Source organism: Ursus maritimus, unplaced genomic scaffold (assembly GCF_017311325.1).
Source record: "Ursus maritimus isolate PB19 unplaced genomic scaffold, ASM1731132v1 scaffold_11, whole genome shotgun sequence".
NCBI lineage: Eukaryota > Metazoa > Chordata > Mammalia > Carnivora > Ursidae > Ursus > Ursus maritimus.
In genome coordinates this window covers 30,431,869-30,451,568 of record NW_024423453.1, presented here as the reverse complement: position 1 = coordinate 30,451,568, position 19,700 = coordinate 30,431,869, and the positions used below count along the sequence as shown (strand labels likewise).

Below are 19,700 nucleotides of genomic sequence, written 5' to 3'. Positions count from 1 at the left end.
CTCCCGAGCTCGGCTGTTTATGGACGGAGTGCGGTGCTGTGCATGCCGCTCGCTGCCCGGCTGAGCATTTTCAGAGCCGATTAAATCACACCTATATTTACCCGAATGCGAGAATGTGCCCGTGTACACGTGGACATCTTCACCCGCGGGTGATGCATCCTGGAAAGAAAAATTCTCTGGTTCTGCCTTGTCTCCCGTTCGTGAACAAAGTTACTCTAAAGACATGTAAATAATGGTCATCCCCTTGCTGGGGAAGGAAGGCAGGTCCCTTAGCTTTCAGCTTTGGAGTAAAATCCTGCTGTGGAATGGAGGTCTGGGAGTCAGACCTTATTTCCACTGTGTGGAAATAAGAATAACGTCCTGTTGGCTCACTGGCTGAGATGGAGGGGGTGTGGGTGGGAGAAGTCGAGAATTCTCTTCCAGGGGGGTAGCTCGGTGCTGTGCTTTAGGCCAACTACCCCTCACCAGAAAGAGCAACGTCTGACCTCTTTGAGGGAGGCAAGAGGCTTTTTATAGACTGGGAGATCTTATTTCAATACTTCTGTTTTCCAAAGGGAGATAAACACGCGCCGGGATGGTACTGAAAAGCAGTGGCAGGTCTGGGTGCTGCGGGCTATTTGTGTCCCCCAGGCTGGGTGCAGGACTTGCGCGCCACCGAGGAAACCGGTCTCCTGGAAGGGACTAAAGACTAAAATGAGAATTTCTCGTTGCAAAGAAGGGACGTTTTGAGTAAACAGTGCAATAAAAATATTCTTGATTTTTACCCAAGGGAGAGAAAAGTACGGAGCCTCCCAGAAGTATTTCTCCTTCCCGCCTTCCTCCTCCCAGAGAATAAACAAATCAAAGTCTCATGTGCTTAGTCCGAACATGCCCGGTCTTGGGTCTGTGTTGTTGGCGTAAGTCTCCAGCTGTGAATGATGCAGATGAGATCTGATCTTTTCATTTGCCCTCTTCCTCCCTATGGTTTTTCCTTCTTCCTCACCAACCTCCTTCACAGTCATTTCTTTACAGCTCTAAATAAAATCCCATTAGGAATTTCAGATTGTAAGACGAGGTCGCGCCTACTGGCGTGTTTGAATACATAACATATGCATGACTTCTAGTAAGAGACAGCAGAGACATTCCTAAGAAAATTGTTTCTTGTCCTTAAAAATAAATGTAATGTAATACGTGTGCGTGTGCTTCTGTACATGAAAAGGCAGAGCCGTCCGGGGTTCAGACTGCGGAATTCGGATGGCAACCACAGATCTCGGAGGAGCTCTTCTGACAGAGCGCTACCGAGTACAGGAAGCTGCCACTGGGATGTGCACATTTGCTCCCTCCCGAAGTTTTCAGGGCTGCGGCTCTCATCACTTCTCAAACACATGCTAAATTTGCAGAGGAACATCTTCCCTCGGAGAGGAGCACGACGCTTTTCTGCAAATCAGGCAGGTCTGACAGGGAGACGTGAACACAGCCTCCTTAGACCGTCACGACACGGGTGTCTAAAGCCCTTTCCCAGAATTTCTCAGCAAGGTTTGCTCCTGTTGAATCAGGACAGGAGTCATCGGACGCAGAGTAGCAGAGCAGCTGAGAAGGGGCGCTGCTGTGTGCCCTGCAACAAATCACTGTCCTCTCTGAGCCTGTCGCTCGTCTGTCACAGAGCTGTTGTGAGGATTCATCAGGGTAATACATGTGAAGCGCGTACCTTCATGCCTGGTGCAGGGTAAGCTCTCAGCCAGTTAGAATATTAGATGACAGGGATATCTTGAAACATTTAGTAGGCAGTGAATCAGATGCTTTGGTAAAAACTTAGAAGTTTAGAGCTTTCGGGGTGCCGGGGTGGCTCAGTCAGTTAAGCATCTGCATTCAGCTCAGGTCACGGTCCCAGAGTCCTGGGATCAAGCCCCATGTCAGGCTCCCTGCTCAGCGGGGAACCCGCTTCTCCCTCTGCCCCTTCCCCTCCCTGCTTCTTCTCTCCCTCTCTAAAATAAATAAATAAAATCTTTTTTAAAAAAAAGTTTAGAGCTTTCTACCAAAAGCTATGTGAGGAGATTTGAAAATCATATAACCTTGGCATTTGCAGAGATAACAGTCTCAGCTTTTAACGAGTAGTTAATAATCGTTGAAGCACCAATTTGAACTACATGTATGAAGCTTGTGAAAAACGTTATAAATTCAGATATAAAAAGTACACAGGATTCGTGTGACTTGTGATGAAAATAGAATTTATTCATTCAATTGAGAGAAAGCCAAGAGCCTGTATGAACATTTATGTATTTGGAAGTATGGAGATTTGAGATCTTGGGACTTAGTGTTTCTAAATGTCAAGGGCCTGACTGCCACTGCTGCTGCTGTTTTATGATCCACTCTCAATATGGTGTATATTCAGTTGGTGCTTATTACACATTTAAGAATAGCTAAAGGATAGGGGGCGCCTGGGTGGCTCACAGTTAAGCGGCTGTCCTTGGCTCAGGTCATGATCCCAGGGTCCTGGGATCAAGCCCCATGTCAGGCTCCCTGCTCTGCGGGGAGTCTGCTTCTCCCTCTCCCTCTGCCCCTCCCCCTCCCTGCTCCTTCTCTCCCTCTCTCAAATAAATAAATAAAATCTTTTAAAAAAAAAAGAAGAAGAACTGAGGGATAAAAGCATACATAAATATCCAGCCACAGACACACAAATTGCTTTTAAAAAGTACTGTAGTCTGGCACCTCACAGCTGGAATTGGGTGAGCATCCGTGTTTCAAACACTGAAGAGAGGCAGGATCACTCTTGTGTATACCTAAGGCTCCTTGGAAATAGAGTTTTAAATCTGACTCACAGGAGAAAGGAAAAAGATCATGGTCATTCCTAAAAATAACCTCAAAGTCCCCCAGAATGTTCTGAATGTCCCTGTTCCCTTGAGCTGGGGGCTGAGCAGTGCCCCAGCGTTCCCGTGGTCTTCTGTGGCTGAGGTTACAGATAACCACCAGGAGGGTGAAGACCCTTTAAAGATGATCCTTTTCCTCCTGGGCGTTTCAGAATGGGGATTTCTAACTGCCCATGGCTGACATTCCGCCCAGAGACCCAACATTTCCCACTGATCGGGTCCAGAGAAGCTGCGTCCTGGGATGGTCACAAGTCGAGGTTTTTACCTCTTGGCTCTCAGGAAAAGTGTGTGTGTGTGTGTGTGTGTGTGTGTGTGTGTGTGTGTGTATTTTTCATATGACTTTTATTATGTAGTAAAGTTGTTTTCTTTCTAAAATAATGTTAGGAGTGTATAAGGCTGACGAGGAGGACTTCAGGAGTTGTGATAAGATTTCTCTTTTTCTTTTTGTGTTGCTCTGCCCGTCACATAGATCTCCTTAAGAAAAAAGTCCTCAACTTTTGTCCATACATGTCTGACACGCATTTATTTTCGGGTGTGGTCTTTGTTCTTAGGACCGAGCCCACCCCTCAGCGCCCAGCACATGGGTGCACAGCGCGCCCTCTGTTCGTTTGAATGAAACTGAAGGGAAGTATATAATGTGGAGGGAGAAAATGGTCTCGGATATTACTTTGCTCAGAGAAACCTCAAATGTAAAAAAAAATAAACATTTTCATGAGAAGTCTTGTAGAATCCAAGATCCTCTGAGGTTTGAACTAAACAGTCTAGAGTGTTGTTTCTTAGTCCTGTTTGTGAGCTGTCCCAGAGTATCACCAATTAACTCGGGAACACTTTATATGGACATTGGGTTTGTGTGTGTATGTGTATTTTTTTTTTAAATCACACCAACAACTTCAGAATGTCAGAACTCCAACAGAATTCTTATTCTGGATCAGAATTCCTAAAAACTAGGGATCCTGCACCAATTACCTCAGAGGAATCGAGGGTTTTGTTTTTTTCTTTATTTCTTTAGATACCGGTGCCTCCAACCCATGTCCCACGCTGGGTCCCACCTTGAGCTACTAATCAGAAACTGTGGAAACGGGACTAAGAAACCTGCATTTTTAACAGCTCCCCAGGTCACTTTAGAGTTGGATAATGAATGGTCTAGAAAATTGAACCTCTAAATAAACCTCCAAAGATCCTTTCTAAGGGTGCTTAAATCTGGAAGACAGTTCCGGAGGTGTTTCTGCACACCATTCATACTCTAATAATTAAAATATCTAACACATGAATATTCTGGGTCACTCTTCACATGTATCCATGTGTTCATAAGCTTATTATCTACTGGTAGAATGAGAAGAGACTGACCATATGAAAAATGATACAGTGAATCATCTCCTGGTTTGATTGGAGCAGATCAAAGTGTTCTCTTTGAGCCTCGCAAACCGAAATTCCAGTTCATCTTCAAGTCCTGGGAAATGGTCGTATTTCTAATATGGTGAAGAAAGTTCACTCACGCTGTTGGTTGGTGAGTGAAAACCACTTAAAGCCTTTGTATGGAAATTCAAAAAATTCAGCTACGAAAATATCCAGTGTTTTGAGCTGACACACTTGTCAAAACATCTGACCTTGGTAGTGGCACGTGAAGTCTCTTGGTTTTGGTTTCAGTTTCCCTTTGCATGATTCTCTTCCTGTGCTCTTTGCTGGTTCTCTACATAGATTCCCTGAATCCTTAAGAGTCCTCAAAAATATTGAGGAGGGGACAGTTCACAAGCCATTTCCAGCGTCTTTAAAGAACCAAAATAAATTGGACGTTTACTCAATTGTCATGAAAATGCTAGGCAGGCCAACATGTTCAAGTGCCTAGTTTGGGGGATAATCCCATAAATGCAGTGTAGTCATTTGAGAGATGGCCTTAGCAGTCCTTCGTATGTACAGTCCCACGAAGAAACAGGAAAGCAGTTACAGGATGACGTGTATGAGAATGCCATGGGAGCACATGGACGGCCTCCAGGATCAGGACTTGTGCGAGGGGCTGTCGAGAGTGACCGTAGAGAAGGTAATGTCTAAATTGAATTGTGAAGGACAAATAGAATTGGTCAGATGAAGAAGTTGGATAAGAGGATATATAACCAATGCAAAGGCCCAGAAGACAGAGAATAAACACCATATGTCCTGAGAACTGCAGATAATTACGTGTAGCCAAAGGTTTAGAGTTGATTGGTGTCGTGGGGGGACAGGTGGAAGGGAAGAAGTCTAGAGGTGATAGCTAAGACAGGAGAGGTGAGTAAGCAGAGGTGAGGCTCGAGTTGCGGAGGGCCTCTGTGCGGGATTTAGGTGATGCTGAAGACAGAAAAGCTGCAGGTGAGGAATGGGCACAGCCAGGTTCACACTTTATAAAGCAAATTACAGGCAGAGTGCAGAGAACAGGTTTGGAGGGGAGCGAGGAAGACTGGGGCAGAGAGAGTCGTTCAGGAGCTGCTGCAGAAATCATGAGAGAAGTGTTGATGATCTGAACGGATGCAGTGGCATTGGGGGTGGAAGATGAAAATAAAATTCATAGATGATAAGAACAGATAGTTCTTGAGGTTTAATTGGGTGTGGGTGGTGAGGAGAGGATAGAATCGGGGATGATTCCTGAAAACAGTCTGAGAGAACATTCTGACAATCAGCATCAGAGTCCAGCGCCAGTGATGAAGGCACAGCCAGGCTTTCCATCCCGGGGGCGGGTGTGGTGTGGCTCTGCAGTCAGACCTGAGTCTGAATTTGAACCTGGATTGAGCCCCTCCCCCTTCTCCCTGCCCCAGCTCTGTCATTTTGTAATCTTGCTTAATCTCACTATGCCTGGAGTTCCTTCTCCATAAGATAGTTATAATAAACCCTACTTTTTACAAGCATTAGGCGTGGGAGACAAGGAATCTGATGGCTTACCCCGATGGCTTTCATCTTAAAGGCTATATTATTAATAGTAGTATCATCTTCTTTATTCCCAGGCTCCATGACCCTGCCCAATTTCATGCAAAATTAGGGACAAGGCAATATGAGGTTTTTGTTTTGTTTTGTTTTTTAACTTACTAGCACTGCTAAAAGCCGAAAGGAAGAATCTCTTTTTCGTGGATGTGCTGGCCCGGGGGACCTCTAAGAAGCCCCTCCGTGCCAGCAGAGGCCTGGTAATCTTAGCTTTGTTCCTCATCCCTGCGATGGGTGTCATCTACCCCTCCCCATTCCACCTTCTCCAAAACACTGACCTTTTCCCCGTAGAGCCGTAAGACCAGCACATGACCTGCCCCAAAGGTTTTATATGAGGATAAAATATGATCCTGTGTGAAAGTGCTTTATAACCCCAAAGGCAAAGCTATTCTTCTTACTACTGGTGTGAGTGTCATATCACCCCCCCAAACCATTCTGTCTCTCTCCACCCCTTAATTTCTTTCTGTGTCTCTCAGTTCCTCTCTCTCCCTACCCCCATCCCCCCCACCCCCGTCTGTCTGTCTGTCTCTCTCTTTCTCTCTCTCTCTTACACATACACGCACATCACGGTTTCACAGAAACCCACGCTATCAAGCCACACTGGAGATGAGAGACTTGTGCTGAAGCCATCCTGGAGGAGGAATTGTTTCCTTCAGAGTAACTGACAAGTGATAGCGGCCCATATTGTCATAGGCATGGGATGAACAGCGCACTTCAGCTCCTGGCACCACAGCCTCCCTTAATGGGAGAAAACATTTATATGTAATAATAGTAATACAGGAACAAGGAAGCTGAGGCTCAGTAAAGACTTTCTGTGATTCTTCCACAAGGGCACAAATCATACTAAGAAGCTTCCAGCTTCGTAAGGCAGAAGGGCCAGGGACTTCCGCAAGATGAAGCCATTTGGAATGAGACTCTTACCTGAGTCCTTGGGTGGCAGGGGGTCCCAAGGCTACCCTTCTATTCAGTCAGCCATCCTCCTGCTCACTGAGCAGAGCACTTGCGAGCTCCACAGCCTTCTCAACTCACAGGTTCTCCTTCTTCCTGCCTATTTTCCTTCTGTTTCCCAAGAGGGACATAACAGAATTAGACTCACAGACCACCTTCCCCTGTAGCAAAGGGTGATGAGACAGACAGTAGGGATGCGAAGATTGTTCTAACTATTTTGGACACAACTAAACAACACATAAAACCACAACATAGCATATTCAGTGATGTCTTTCTTATATTCCCAAATGCTATATGTCAAGAGACTGGTTAAAGGGGCCAGCAGTGGAGAACTTGAGGCCCTCAAGGAAAAGGAAATACTCAGCATCTCCATTCAGGTCACATGCTGAAAATGCATTCAATTTGAACCTCAACAATCTAGTGCCGCTCTACAGTCTAGGGCACGAATGCATTAGCACTTGGACTTGGGCTTGAATTGCAAACTTGATTTTTGTTGCTCATATTAAAAAAGCTACACCAGGTCCTTGGAAAACGTGGATTTTGCCAGCTAGAGAACAAAAATATTATCATTCTGCCCATTCGTAGCTTGAAGATCCAGAAAGTAATCGACCTCACAGTTGTGACTATACTGGTATTACTGAATTTTAAAGATAATAATAGCTAAGGCTTAGTGTGGGGGCTTACTGGGTATCTCCCATATTATTGCATTTAAGTTTGTTCTCTCAGTAACCCTATGAGCTAGATGTTATTAACCCATTTTGCAGATAAGGAAGCCAAAGCTTAGAAGTTAAATAAGTTTCCCAGGATGCATTCATTCAACAGATAATGATCGACCAACAACTATGAGCTACTGGGGACCCAATAGTGAACAAAACAGAAAAATCCCTTCCCGCGTGTAGCTCACTTTCTAATGGAGGGGATCATAGCTAACATGCATTAAGTACCAGACAATATTTATACGTATTAACTCTTAGGTGGTGGGCGGGAGAGGGAGGTGGTAGTCTGAGGTTTGACCCCAGGCATTCTAGCAGAGCCAGGGTTCCTATTTCTGTATTACTGCTCAGTACTGCCTCACCCAGGTAGGCCCCGTCAGCTGAGAAGGGGTGAAACTTGGGGTTCCCAGCCAGACCTGTCCTTCAGCATGGTCTCAGCCACCACTGTTTTACAGAGGAACAAACAGACCATTTGTCTTTATTTCCCCATCCTGCCCCATCTATTTCATGACCTCGAACAGAATCATGGACCTGAACTTTCTAGAATAAAGTCAGGTTCATTTTTATGACTTTTTTTTTTTTTAACATAGCTTCAGGTGGTGCCAGGGGCCCCCCGTCTTCTCTTCTTTAGGCCCCGAAGCTGTGATACTTGGACCTGCTGCTGTGTGTTGGAGCTACAGTCAGGTGTCTGCCACACCTGTGTTCAGAACCACGGTTTCCTGGTCTGTTCAATAAGTGACATGATTTTCTAGCAGTTTCTACCTCATAGGATGGCTTGAGCCAGTATCTTCTTTGAAGTCAAATTCCAGTGTGTCCCAGTGAGGCCCTTGTTTTCAGCAATTCTGGGGTTTCTACCAAGTGACTGCAGACAGTGTTTCGTGTTGTGATTAAAAATATAAGATTTAGGAACGAGGGTTAGACTGGATTTTTACTCAAGGACTTTTTCTGTTTGCTTTTGAAATGGAATCCTCTACTTATGAGAGAATAGCAATAAAGTGGCACTGCTTGGGATCCCCCACATCACCTGCAGATTGGTTTTATTATACATAGGGCTCCTCTAGAGCCTCGCAGCTCCACGTGTGAGCGCTGACGAGCGGGGTCAGAGGGAGTTCTGTTCCTCTCTTCCCTTGCTTCGGTGACACCTGCACCTTTGCCAGGAATAGGAGAGAGCCCAAGTAGAGGACCGCGCTGCCTCCTCTCTGCTCCCCGTGTCATCCTGCCTTCTGCCTTCCACTCTGTAAAGTTACTGAACCCTCCCCCCCTCTTCTAACCTGACTTAGTCTTCCTCTGGACATTCAGTAGGCATTTCCTCAGTACCTACCCTGTGCCGAGCTCTTTGACCAGAACCCCATACACTGGCCCTTTCTGGCAAAAATGAAGGGAGCAGATGGGTGAATTAGGTTTGTAGTTAATAAATCCATAGAGTTAACGAGAGTTTTCTTAACTGGACTTCTCAGATAAGTCCAGTTCAGTGGACACAACACTTTCCACATTCTCCAGGGTAAGAGTTCCCATTGGACTGAAGTTCCAGTGGCAAAAATTCCCACAGAACAGGAAAGCAAAAGCCCCACAACCCGCACACTCCTGATGCACAAAGTCCCTACCTGGGAGGTCTGGGTCTGCTTTGACCTGAAGCTTTTTGAGCAAAACATTCTCTCGTAGGGGCCTTAGGGATCTGCCCAAAAGGCTGGGGCTACAGATGGACGGTGCTGGCCTGGGCTGAAGGAGCATCACATGGCTTCATCCATCACAGACGTGCACACCGGGGCCCTCTATTTGATTGTGCACTAAATTGCTAGCAATCTATGCAAACATGATCTTTCCTATAAATAAGCCAAACCCATGGCACAAAAAAGAGAAAAAAAAGTCAGGAATTCCTATGGTCAATGGGGCTGCCTCCTGCTCTGATTAAAATTCACCTCTTTCAGCTTCTGTGAATAGACAATAGAATTAATCATTCAATTTGCCGTTCCTTATTAAGTACTACAATGAACCTGAGCACTAGGCGCAGCCGCAAGGGTACCCAGAGTACTCAGTCAGAGTACCTACCTTCTTGGAGCTCACAAAACAGACACTCAAGCAATCGCCCCAAAGTACGGTGGGAACTCTAATGGGGAAGTAGAGGTTGCTGGAAAAACTTATTCCAGGATATCCAACCCAGTATAGGTGGGTCAAAGAAGGTACCTAATGTAGTTAGGGTGGGGAAGGTATATAAGAAGATTTCCTAGAGGAAGTGAAATCTACAATACAAGCTGGAGGATGGGTAGCTGTTAACCTTGGGGAGGGGTAGGGAAGGGGATGGAGAGAAGTTGTTCCAAGAAAAGAAAACAACATGTACAACACCCTGGAGGTAGAAGGAAGCTTGGCACATCTAAGAAACTGAAAGACTTTCAAGGGAATTGATAGAAAACCTTTGGCAGGGGAGAGGGAGGTGATACTAAACAGAGAAGCAAGAAGATGAGCTGGAATGATGACCAGAAACCAGGTGAGGTAGGTTCAGATTGGATTTCAATCTAAAGGCAATGGAAACCATTGCAGAGTTATAAACAGGAAAGGCAATGTATTCCTTGAAAGATATGGCAGTATCAAGAATAGATTGTTGGAGAGCAAAGCAATGGATAAAAGAACAGGTGAAAGAGTAATGGATGGACGAATGGAGGGAAGGCAAAGAGACCAGTTAGAAGACTACTGCAACAATTTAGCGAGAGACAATGGTATCCTGGCTTAGGATTGTAGCAGTGAGGTTGGAGGTGAGTGGGCATATTAGAGGGATATTTTAGATGTAGAATCCATAGGACTTGGTGGTTGGTGATATGAGACATTTTGAAAGGAATGCTCAGGTTTCCAGTTTGGGTAAGTGAGTAGATAACTGAGTAGAGAACTGGGTAAATACTGAGATGGGGATCATGGGTGATGATCGTGTTTGATTACCAGCTCAGTGATGAGACATGTTGAGTTTTAGATGCCTATGAAACATCTAGGAAGAGGACACTGGAGTTGGTGTAACTCCGCAGAGAAGACTGGACTGGGTATGTTGTTAACAGGGTCATCAGCCTGGAGAAGACGGTTGAAGCTGTTGTAATGGATGTGATCAGGTAGGCAAGCATGTAGAGTGGGCAGGAACAAAAGCTTATGAGCAAACAATGAGGAATCCCATCATTTAGGAGAAAGAATGAAGAATACGTATGACACCGGGAAAGAGCAGCTGGAGAGAAAGAAGGAAATCCAGGAAAATGTGATAGCATGGAAAGCAATGGAAGCATGTTTTTAGAGCAGAGCAAGCTGCTCCATCACAAGGTGCTGGGCGGTCTAGTAAATAAGAACTGATAGGAAGTTGTAGGTTATGTTAACCATTAATCTTCATTTCTGTGCTATTCAGTAAATGTGAAATTCCATATTCTTGGAGGATTTTTAGTGCATTTTAAAATATTGTTGATTTAATTCCTTGATGTCTTCAGTTAAGATGTGAGAAAAAGTTAAGATAGGTATTAACATCTTTCTCAAGTATAACACATTTGGGGCCAAGTCTCACATTTTGCATTGCTTTGGAAAATAATAATGGATGATTCTCTGCTGTAAGAGACGTACTGCCTTTAACTCTCTCTTTTTCTTTTGTTCCCCACCCTCCAATCTTTATTTTGTTTTCTCTCTCTTAGCTTATGAGCTCTTCTTTTGGATAAAACCTTTCCCCACAGAATTTGAAGCCAGGCCACTCTTGAAATTAGACCTAGAACTTCTTTCCCATGTGTGATAAAGCATTTAAAAGTTACTTCACAGCAGTTGCAAATCACCTTGCTCAAAGAGGGAATGATGACTTGGAGATTTACTCACCCTCTTTCCTGTTTCTTTCCCAGCTCCAAGAGACTGTGAAAAGGAAGTTGGAAGGAGCTCGATCACCACTTAATGGAGACCAACAGAATGGTGCTTGTGATGGGAGTTTTTCTCCAACAAGCAAGAGAATACGAAAGGACATTCCTACAGGAATGGACACCATCAACATGCCACTGCCTTCAGCTTCTCCTCTTCACCAACTTGACCTGAAGCCTTCACTGCCCTTGCAGAATAGTGGAACTCACACTCCTGGGCTTCTAGAAGACCTAAGTAAGAATGGTAGGCTTCCAGAGATCAAACTTCCTGTCAACGGTTGCAGTGACCTGGAGGACAGCTTCACCATCCTGCAGAGCAAGGACCTCAAACAAGAGCCTCTAGATGACCCTACTTGCATAGACACATCAGAAACATCTCTTTCAAATCAGAACAAGCTGTTCTCAGACATTAACCTGAATGACCAGGAGTGGCAAGAATTAATCGATGAGTTGGCCAACACGGTTCCTGAAGATGACATACAGGACCTGTTCAACGAAGACTTTGAAGAGAAGAAGGAGCCCGAATTCTCACAGCCGGCCACAGAGACCCCTCTCTCCCAGGAGAGTGCAAGTGTGAAGAGCGACCCCTCTCACTCTCCTTTTGCACACGTCTCCATGGGATCCCCGCAGGCGAGGCCCTCGTCTTCTGGCCCTCCCTTTTCTACCGTGTCCACGGCCACGAGTTTACCTACGGTCGCCAGCACTCCCGCAGCTGCAAACCCCGCCAGCTCACCAGCAAACTGTGCTGTCCAGTCCCCTCAGACTCCGAACCAAGCCCACACTCCAGGCCAAGCCCCACCTCGGCCTGGAAACGGTTATCTCCTTAATCCAGCGGCCGTGACCGTGGCGGGCTCCGCGTCGGGCCCGGTGGCCGTGGCCAGCTCCGACATGTCCCCAGCGGAGCAGCTCAAGCAGATGGCTGCGCAGCAGCAACAAAGGGCCAAGCTCATGCAACAGAAGCAGCAGCAGCAGCACGCCAACCAGACTTCCAGCTGGTCTCCCTTAGGGCCCCCGTCCAGCCCCTACGGAGCAGCTTTCGCTGCGGAAAAACCAAATAGCCCAATGATGTACCCCCAAGCCTTTAACAACCAAAACCCCATAGTGCCTCCCATGGCCAACAACCTGCAGAAGACGACAATGAATAACTACCTCCCTCAGAACCACATGAATATGATCAATCAGCAGCCAAATAACTTGGGTACCAACTCCTTAAACAAACAGCACAACATCCTCACGTACGGCAACACTAAGCCTCTGACCCATTTTAACGCAGACTTGAGTCAGAGGATGACCCCCCCGATGGCCAACCCCAACAAAAACGCCCTGCTGCCCTACATCCAGCAGCAGCAGCAGCAGCCGCCCCCGCCGCCGCCCCCGCCCCAGCAGCCGCCGCCGCCGCCGCCGCAGCTCCCGGCGCCCAGGGCGCACCTGAGCGAGGAGCAGAAGCGCATGCTTCTCATGAAGCAGAAGGGAGTGATGACGCAGCCGCTGGCGTACGCCGCGCTTCCGTCCCACGGTCAGGTGAGTGTGCAAGCCAGCGCCCTTCGAGCACCGCCGCTGGTGCCTTTCAGACCCGCGACGGGGGCTGCGCTCCGCGCTCCGGCTTTCCGGACCTGCGTGCGGAATCCTGCCTGTACAGCCTCGTGGCGCTGCCAGGCTTGGCTTTGGGTTGGGTTTGGTTTGGTTTCTCTTTCTTCTAAGATGGAAAAGGGTGAGACAATAGGCTTTCCGGTGTTTGAAGGCCTAGGAATTAAACTTCTTTTATTCCTGCCATTAGATAAGGAACCAGAAAATAGGACAAGTTCTCACTCCGAGAGAGGCAGGCCGTAGAGGTCACGGGGCAAACGTGATGCTCTTTCTGGGGCTTCTCTCCGGGGTCATAGAGTCTGAGACTCGGGGTGGTAGCGAGACCAGAGGGCGTGGCGATGTCTGCAGCAGTTTCTTAAGGCCCTGAACGATCTCTGCCTATCTTACTAAGCTGTGAATAAGGGAAACGTGGGTTCTTGATGGCTCAATGTAGGAGAGTTTTCTGTAGTTTCAGAAGGAAGTAGAGGATAGTTTTCTGTAGGACCACTCAGTGTTTAAGCATCGGTTGCTAAACTAGCAGTTAGAAGCTGTTTCAACATCATGACTTGGGAGTGCCCTAAAACCTTCCCCGTGCATGCAGCTCCTTCGGGAAAAGTTGATGGTGAATCGGTCTTAGCGCTGGATCAAAATAACTTCTCCTCTTTCCCACTGCATGTCTTCATGACATCCTGGTTTAGGGGTGTAGGGCTCTCAGTGACCTAGGGTAAAAATGAGTGGCAACCAGTTGGAGAGTGAATCCTCATTGACAAGCATTCACTCCCGTCATCCTGACCAGCACGCAGCCAGAGCTCCTTTAACACCTTATCTGGGGTGTTAGGGGAAGGACTGGGGAAATGTGCGGTTCTACTGCCTTTTCTCCAACGCGGGTGAACTCACTGGAGCCAGCCTTTCACTCCCAATTGCTCTGCCATGCCTCAGTCCTCTCAGGATTCTGACATTTGCATCACAGTTGGGGATTTTGCAGACAATTCTTTGCTTTCAGGGCTCTCACGTGCAAACAGGTTCTAGCTAGTACTTGGACGTGTGTCCCCAAGCGGCTGCATTAGAAGCGCTGGGAAGTAGTACAGGCAGATCTTGCATCACTAGGGGCTGTTTGCGTCTCCCCGCATGGCCGCCCCACCCCACACCCACCCTCCCGAAGCTCAGCTCCATGGAGGCCGTGGAGCAGGAGGTGGTGCTGGCCTGCAGAGACAGGCCTGAGCTCTATGGCTTGATTCTTGTCCTTCACAGCCTTCCCAGCCCAAAACCTCACAGTGGTTTCTTGTCTGCACACGCCGGCCAGCTCCAAAGAAATTCTGTCTGGAGAAATAAAAATATAGCGTGGTTTACACCAGCTGTAATCAGTAGCTGGTAGGAAAACGTCATTGAAATGTGAGCTTTTATGTTTTATCTTGGTTTCATTAAAAAAAAAAAGCGCCATTGGAAAATGCAACATTTTATACACTTCAATATTAAGTTCCGAAGGCGGCAGAAATGCAGGCAACACACAAGGATGTTTGTTGTAGCCCAGACACGGCAGAGGTTTATGAGATCACAAGCTGTCAGAATGGTCTGTTGTTAATACAAATTGTGCTTCTACGTTTGCTGTTTTTATGTGAGCAACAGTAACGTATTTCCTCGGAGCCAGACTGAGCAACAGTAACGTATTTCCTCGGAGCCAGACCAAAGATGATTAATTCCAACTCACAGGCTCTGCAGACATGTGGGTGCAATGTGAACCCATCCTCACTCCCCACCCTCACTAAATGTCTTTTGAAATTTGCTAACTTGGGATGAAGTTCTTGTCTTTGCTGGTACATGAATTTTAAAGGTACTCATTTCAGGTCCTTATGCTTGCCTAACTATGAGTAACCGAAGCCTTGAGCTGTAGAGGTCATGTTTTGAAAGGACTCAGTCAAGTGTAGAAACAAAAGTGATGGTTTTCTGGATTAAATCTGTGGGCTCCTCCTCTTTTCCTTCCATCTCAGGAGGTACTTTCAGAGTGGACAGAATCTGCCTTTTTGAGGCCTCATTAGAATAATCACTTCTTAACCTCAAAAAGAACCATCACGCAAAAGCACACTTTTTAATGAAATATTAACTCACCACTGTTTGAAACAAGCTTCAAAATACATATATAAACATGTGAATATCTTTCTGCAAACATACCATTTATTTCATGCTTTCACCTGATTGTGGAGCAGTATTTACATAGCTCTCAGAATAGTTAATTACACTATATGCGAGTACATTGCACAAATATGAGCTCAAATTACAGACAAGATATAAAATATAATTATACATAGGTGTAGTTCAAATTTGTTTTCTGCTGTTGCTAGTGAAAATTCACTTTACTCTTTGTTGGCCACAAGGACCATGATCAACACTTAGTTTTAATGAACGACTTGAATACCAAAGCCAATAATACTGAAACATTTATTTCAAGGTAATTATCTTATACAGATGTTTACTTGATTGGGGTATTTGCAGACAATGCCATTTCTCTCAGAAGATGCCATTTCTCACTTACCTGGATATTTTTTTAAAGAGGGAATCAAAAACTAGAAGCAAAAAAAGCTTATTTCAAAATTTCAAATATGTTTTGTCGAGTAATGCCACTACTCAGAATTTACATGTTATTCCTTATAATTAGAAAATTAAAGATTTATGTACAAAAATTATGCTCATGGTAATGAAACAAGCTTATGATAATGAAAAATGGGGACCAAAATAAATATTTTGGAAAAATAAATAATGTACATGAAAATGATGATATTAATGAGTGATTAATCACCTGGAAATGCTCATAAGATGAGCAAAATAATCAGATCATACAATAGCTTGTATGTTACAATCCAGGTTGTGTTTTTTGATATGTGTAGAAAAATACTGAGTAACTAAAATATTAGAAGTGGTATTTTGGGTTGGTAAAATTGTGATTATTGTTTTCCTCTTATACTTTATTAAATTTTCTTAATTTTCTATCACATACGTACATTAATTCTACCATCAGGAAAAATACTTTTTAAGCAAAGAAAATCCCCTGTTTTAAAAAAAGTTTATGCTTCACTAATTCTTTTTAAAAAATCCTTATTTATCCACTTGTCAGTTGGATTGAGGTGATACCGTTATTGTCTATTCATTACATATATTATTTGTAAATTCCTCCCTGCTTCTAGAGATAGTTCTAAAACCCACTCCCCACACTCCCTCTCTTTTCCTTTCTGTCTCCACATCCTCTTTTTACTTCTTCTCTCAAGTCCCATCAAACTTCAGCTAAAACAGTGACAGTGAAACTATCGATAAAATTTCCACCATTACAAGCTTTAGAATCTTCTCAGGGTTATGTTCTTGTGTTATTTCTTTGATCTTTTTTCTTTTCTTTTCTTTTTTTTTTTTTTTTTTTTTTTTACTCTCCAGAACTTCATCATATACTGGGCCTTCTGGATTGCTCTTTAATTTTTAAAATTTGTGTTTCTGGTTATGTCTTTCTTCCTTTGGTTATGTCTATCTATTATCTTTTCCTAATCTCATTTCTTAAAGACAGTATCTCTCTGTCTCTCTCTCTCTGTTTTTCTCTTTGTCTCTGTCTCTGTGTGTGTCTCTCTATTTTTTCTATTTTTTCATAGTACTTAACACTGTGTCTTCAACATAACGATGTTTAATAAATCATTAAATACGGCAATTATCAAAGTTCAAGCCAAAAATATGTTTACTTGATTATCAGCTCCAGTGGAGAGAGCATTAGCAAAAATAACACAGAGCTGTTTTTGAGATCAAATAGAAGAACCGGAAAGACAGGTCTAAAAAGAATCCTTTGATCGGGGGTGGTTATCTTGAACCAATAGAACAACAATGAGATTGCTGGGACAGCTAACTCAGTCTCTGTGTCTGATAAACAAAAAACAATGGAGCAACTATGAAAGAAGTAAACCGAAAGCAAATGACTGCCTGCTGGTCAAAGAAGGTTACAGGGATACCCAAAGCCCAAAAATAATTCCTACGTGGAATAGTAGAAAGCAAATAATTCCCAAAATTAATTTTTAGTAGTTACTATCATAGGACTAGATAAATCATAGACTACACTGCTACTTTATTCTTCCCTTGTGTGCTTGCTATGTGTGGCTGTGTCTATCACAATGAGAACAGGTATGCTCATATTTTATAGAATGTTTTCCCCTTTCAATTTTATTTTACCAAAATATGTTGGGTACCATGTGAGGTATATTATTATGAGCTTTCTAGCCATAAAATTTCCACAAAAAGAACAGAGCTCTAGTATTTACAGCCATCTTGGAAATCTCTTTGAAGATACATTTTCCTTAACTTTAAAAACCTGGAGCCCCTTTGTTTAGTTTCCTTAAAATATACTGTTTATTTTATTCAAATAATGCATGACATAGTTTTGGAAGTTAAATAGTACTGCAAGGCTTCTGAGGAGAAACAGCAATCCACTGCTTCATCCCCTCCATTCGTAAGTTGTTTTCTCCTGTTTATCTCCATCAGTTACTGGTTCTCAATTTTTCAAAGATTTGATTCTATAGAAGATGAGGATTTAATCTGCTTATACTACCTCCTCACGGATATAACCCCTACACACAGAGTCTCTTTTTCTCTACCCTAAACTCTCAATATAACTAGATATATCACAGATTATGATTTTAAAGTATTCTATATTTACATGAGTGATCTTTGCATAGCATGTCACAATTTCATTATTTAGTATACTATGATTATATTTCCTTTCTTATACAGCTTTTTGTTTTCCCTGGAATTAATAATAGCCTCTTTTTTTTTTATTGTTGCTATCCTTACACCTGCCTTCAATCCATCCTCAAACTTGTCTGAGTCTGTAACTCTTGAGATATGATCAAACATCAAATAATCTGTTTTTCTTACATTCCCTTTCCTATTTTTTCTCTCCCTTTTCTCTCACTTCTCTCTTTCTCTTCCTCAATCTATCTTTCTTTTTCTCTCTTTCTTTCTTTCTTTCTTTCTTTCTTTCTTTCTTTCTTTCTTTCTTTCTTTCTCTTTCCTTCCTTCCTCCCTCCCTCCTTCCTTCCTTCTTTCCTTCCTTCCTTCCTTCCTTCCTTCCTTCCTTCCTTCCTTCCTTTCAGTGTCTCTCCTGAAGGTTTATACCCTCTTGCTCCAGTCTTCTATCTACAGTTTTCTTGGTCTACTACTTAACTGAAATACTGCAACTGCCCTTCACCATTATTCTTGGAATGTTTCACCCCTCTCCATGTCGCATTACCTGTTTTCTTGATCCCTCCACCTCTTTCTTGGCTTAGTCCCTCAAACTGCTAGAGCACATCCTCAGAGCTCTTAAAAAGGGGTGCTCAAGAGATTGTTTTAATGAAACCTATTTTTGAAAATAACTTTATCCTCACATTTTATTGACAGTTTGCCAGATGTAGAATTATAGTTAAGAAACATTCAGTCAGAATTTCAAAGACATTTCTTCAAGAGCCTGTGGCTTTCATACTGTTGAAAAATCTGGTGAAATTTGGATCCCCCTTCCATGTGTGTGACTGTATTTTTTTTTCCACTCTGAGAGCTTTTCAAATCTTCTCTGTATTCCTGAAATTTCATAACAATATGCCTTAATGTAGCCATTTTTCATTCACTGTGTCTGGTACTATGAACTTTTTCTTTAAAGATCTGGAAAAATATCCTTAGGATATGTTCTTGTATTATTTCTTTGATTATTTCTCCCTTCCTTTTTCTCTATTTTTAACTTTCTGTAACTTTTATTCATCATGTATTGGACCTCCTTGATTATTCTCTAATTTTCATATCTTTTCAATGTTCCATGTCTTTGTTCTTTTATTCTATGTTCTGTAAGATTCCCTTAACTTTATTCTCCAACTCTAAAATTAAATATTTCATTTTATTTATCACATTTCAAATGTCCATAAGTTCTTTCTTGTTCTCTGATTACCCTTTTTGATCTAAGGATATTATCATTTAAATTAAATTCATTAAATTAAGTTTTCTCATGCTTTCTGCTTTGTCTCTGATTCTCCCAAGCACCCTTTACCCATATGCTTGTTTGATTTTTCTTTCTTTCATTTTAGGAGCTTTTCTCAAATGTCTAATTATTTTACGAATGAGATATAATATAGCTAATTAGTTGCTCCGTAGGCTTACACAGGGCTTGTCATATGTGGGGCTTTGCTATAGAGGGATTGGGCTAGAACCCAGCCATTTTACTGGGTCAGTGTCTGTAGCTTTTCCCCCTGTGGCCAGTCAAAAAAGACTCCTTCAATCTCACTGCTGAAAGTTATAAGTCTGGAGGCTGGTTTTTTGGAGCTGAGCAGAGGAAGGGAGTTGGTAGATGGTAGTGATGGTGAGGAGTGTCTCACTAAATGCTATGTAGACTTTCATTTAATCTCCCTGTTTTTGTATGGCTCCTCAATTCACCCTCAGTTACGACTGGGATCCAGGATTCCAAAGCTTTATGGCTTAATCTCTCTGTCAAGTAGTACACCTTCCTTCTTCCAGTCTGGGGGAGTAGATCTGGTCCACCTCTTAATTATACAGGACTTGAACCAATTCTCCTTTTGTGCACACCCCACCTCCCACCCTGGTATTTAGAGGTCTTTCTAATTTCTGTGAATTTATAGCATTCTTTGGCTTGAATCATCTTGCTTTATTTTTGGCTTCCCCTACTGCAGGCTTAGATTTAGCTTTCTCTAAGCCGCTAATTGTTTAACCACTCAGCCATCTGATTTTCATCTTCCAAAATTTTGTTGATACCCCTCAATTGCTATTGCTATCTCCCATCCTCTTTGTTCTTGAATGCTTAATCG

At 43.6% G+C, this 19,700-nt stretch overlaps 1 protein-coding gene across 1 annotated transcript in view; it reads left to right on the top strand.

Moving 5' to 3' along the window:
- MAML3 (mastermind like transcriptional coactivator 3) overlaps window positions 1–19,700 on the top strand; it is a 399,902-nt gene that overhangs the window by 222,546 nt on the left and 157,656 nt on the right. The window contains 1 exon segment of the mRNA XM_040626328.1: window positions 11,311–12,843. Coding sequence (XP_040482262.1) covers window positions 11,311–12,843 — 1,533 coding nt within the window.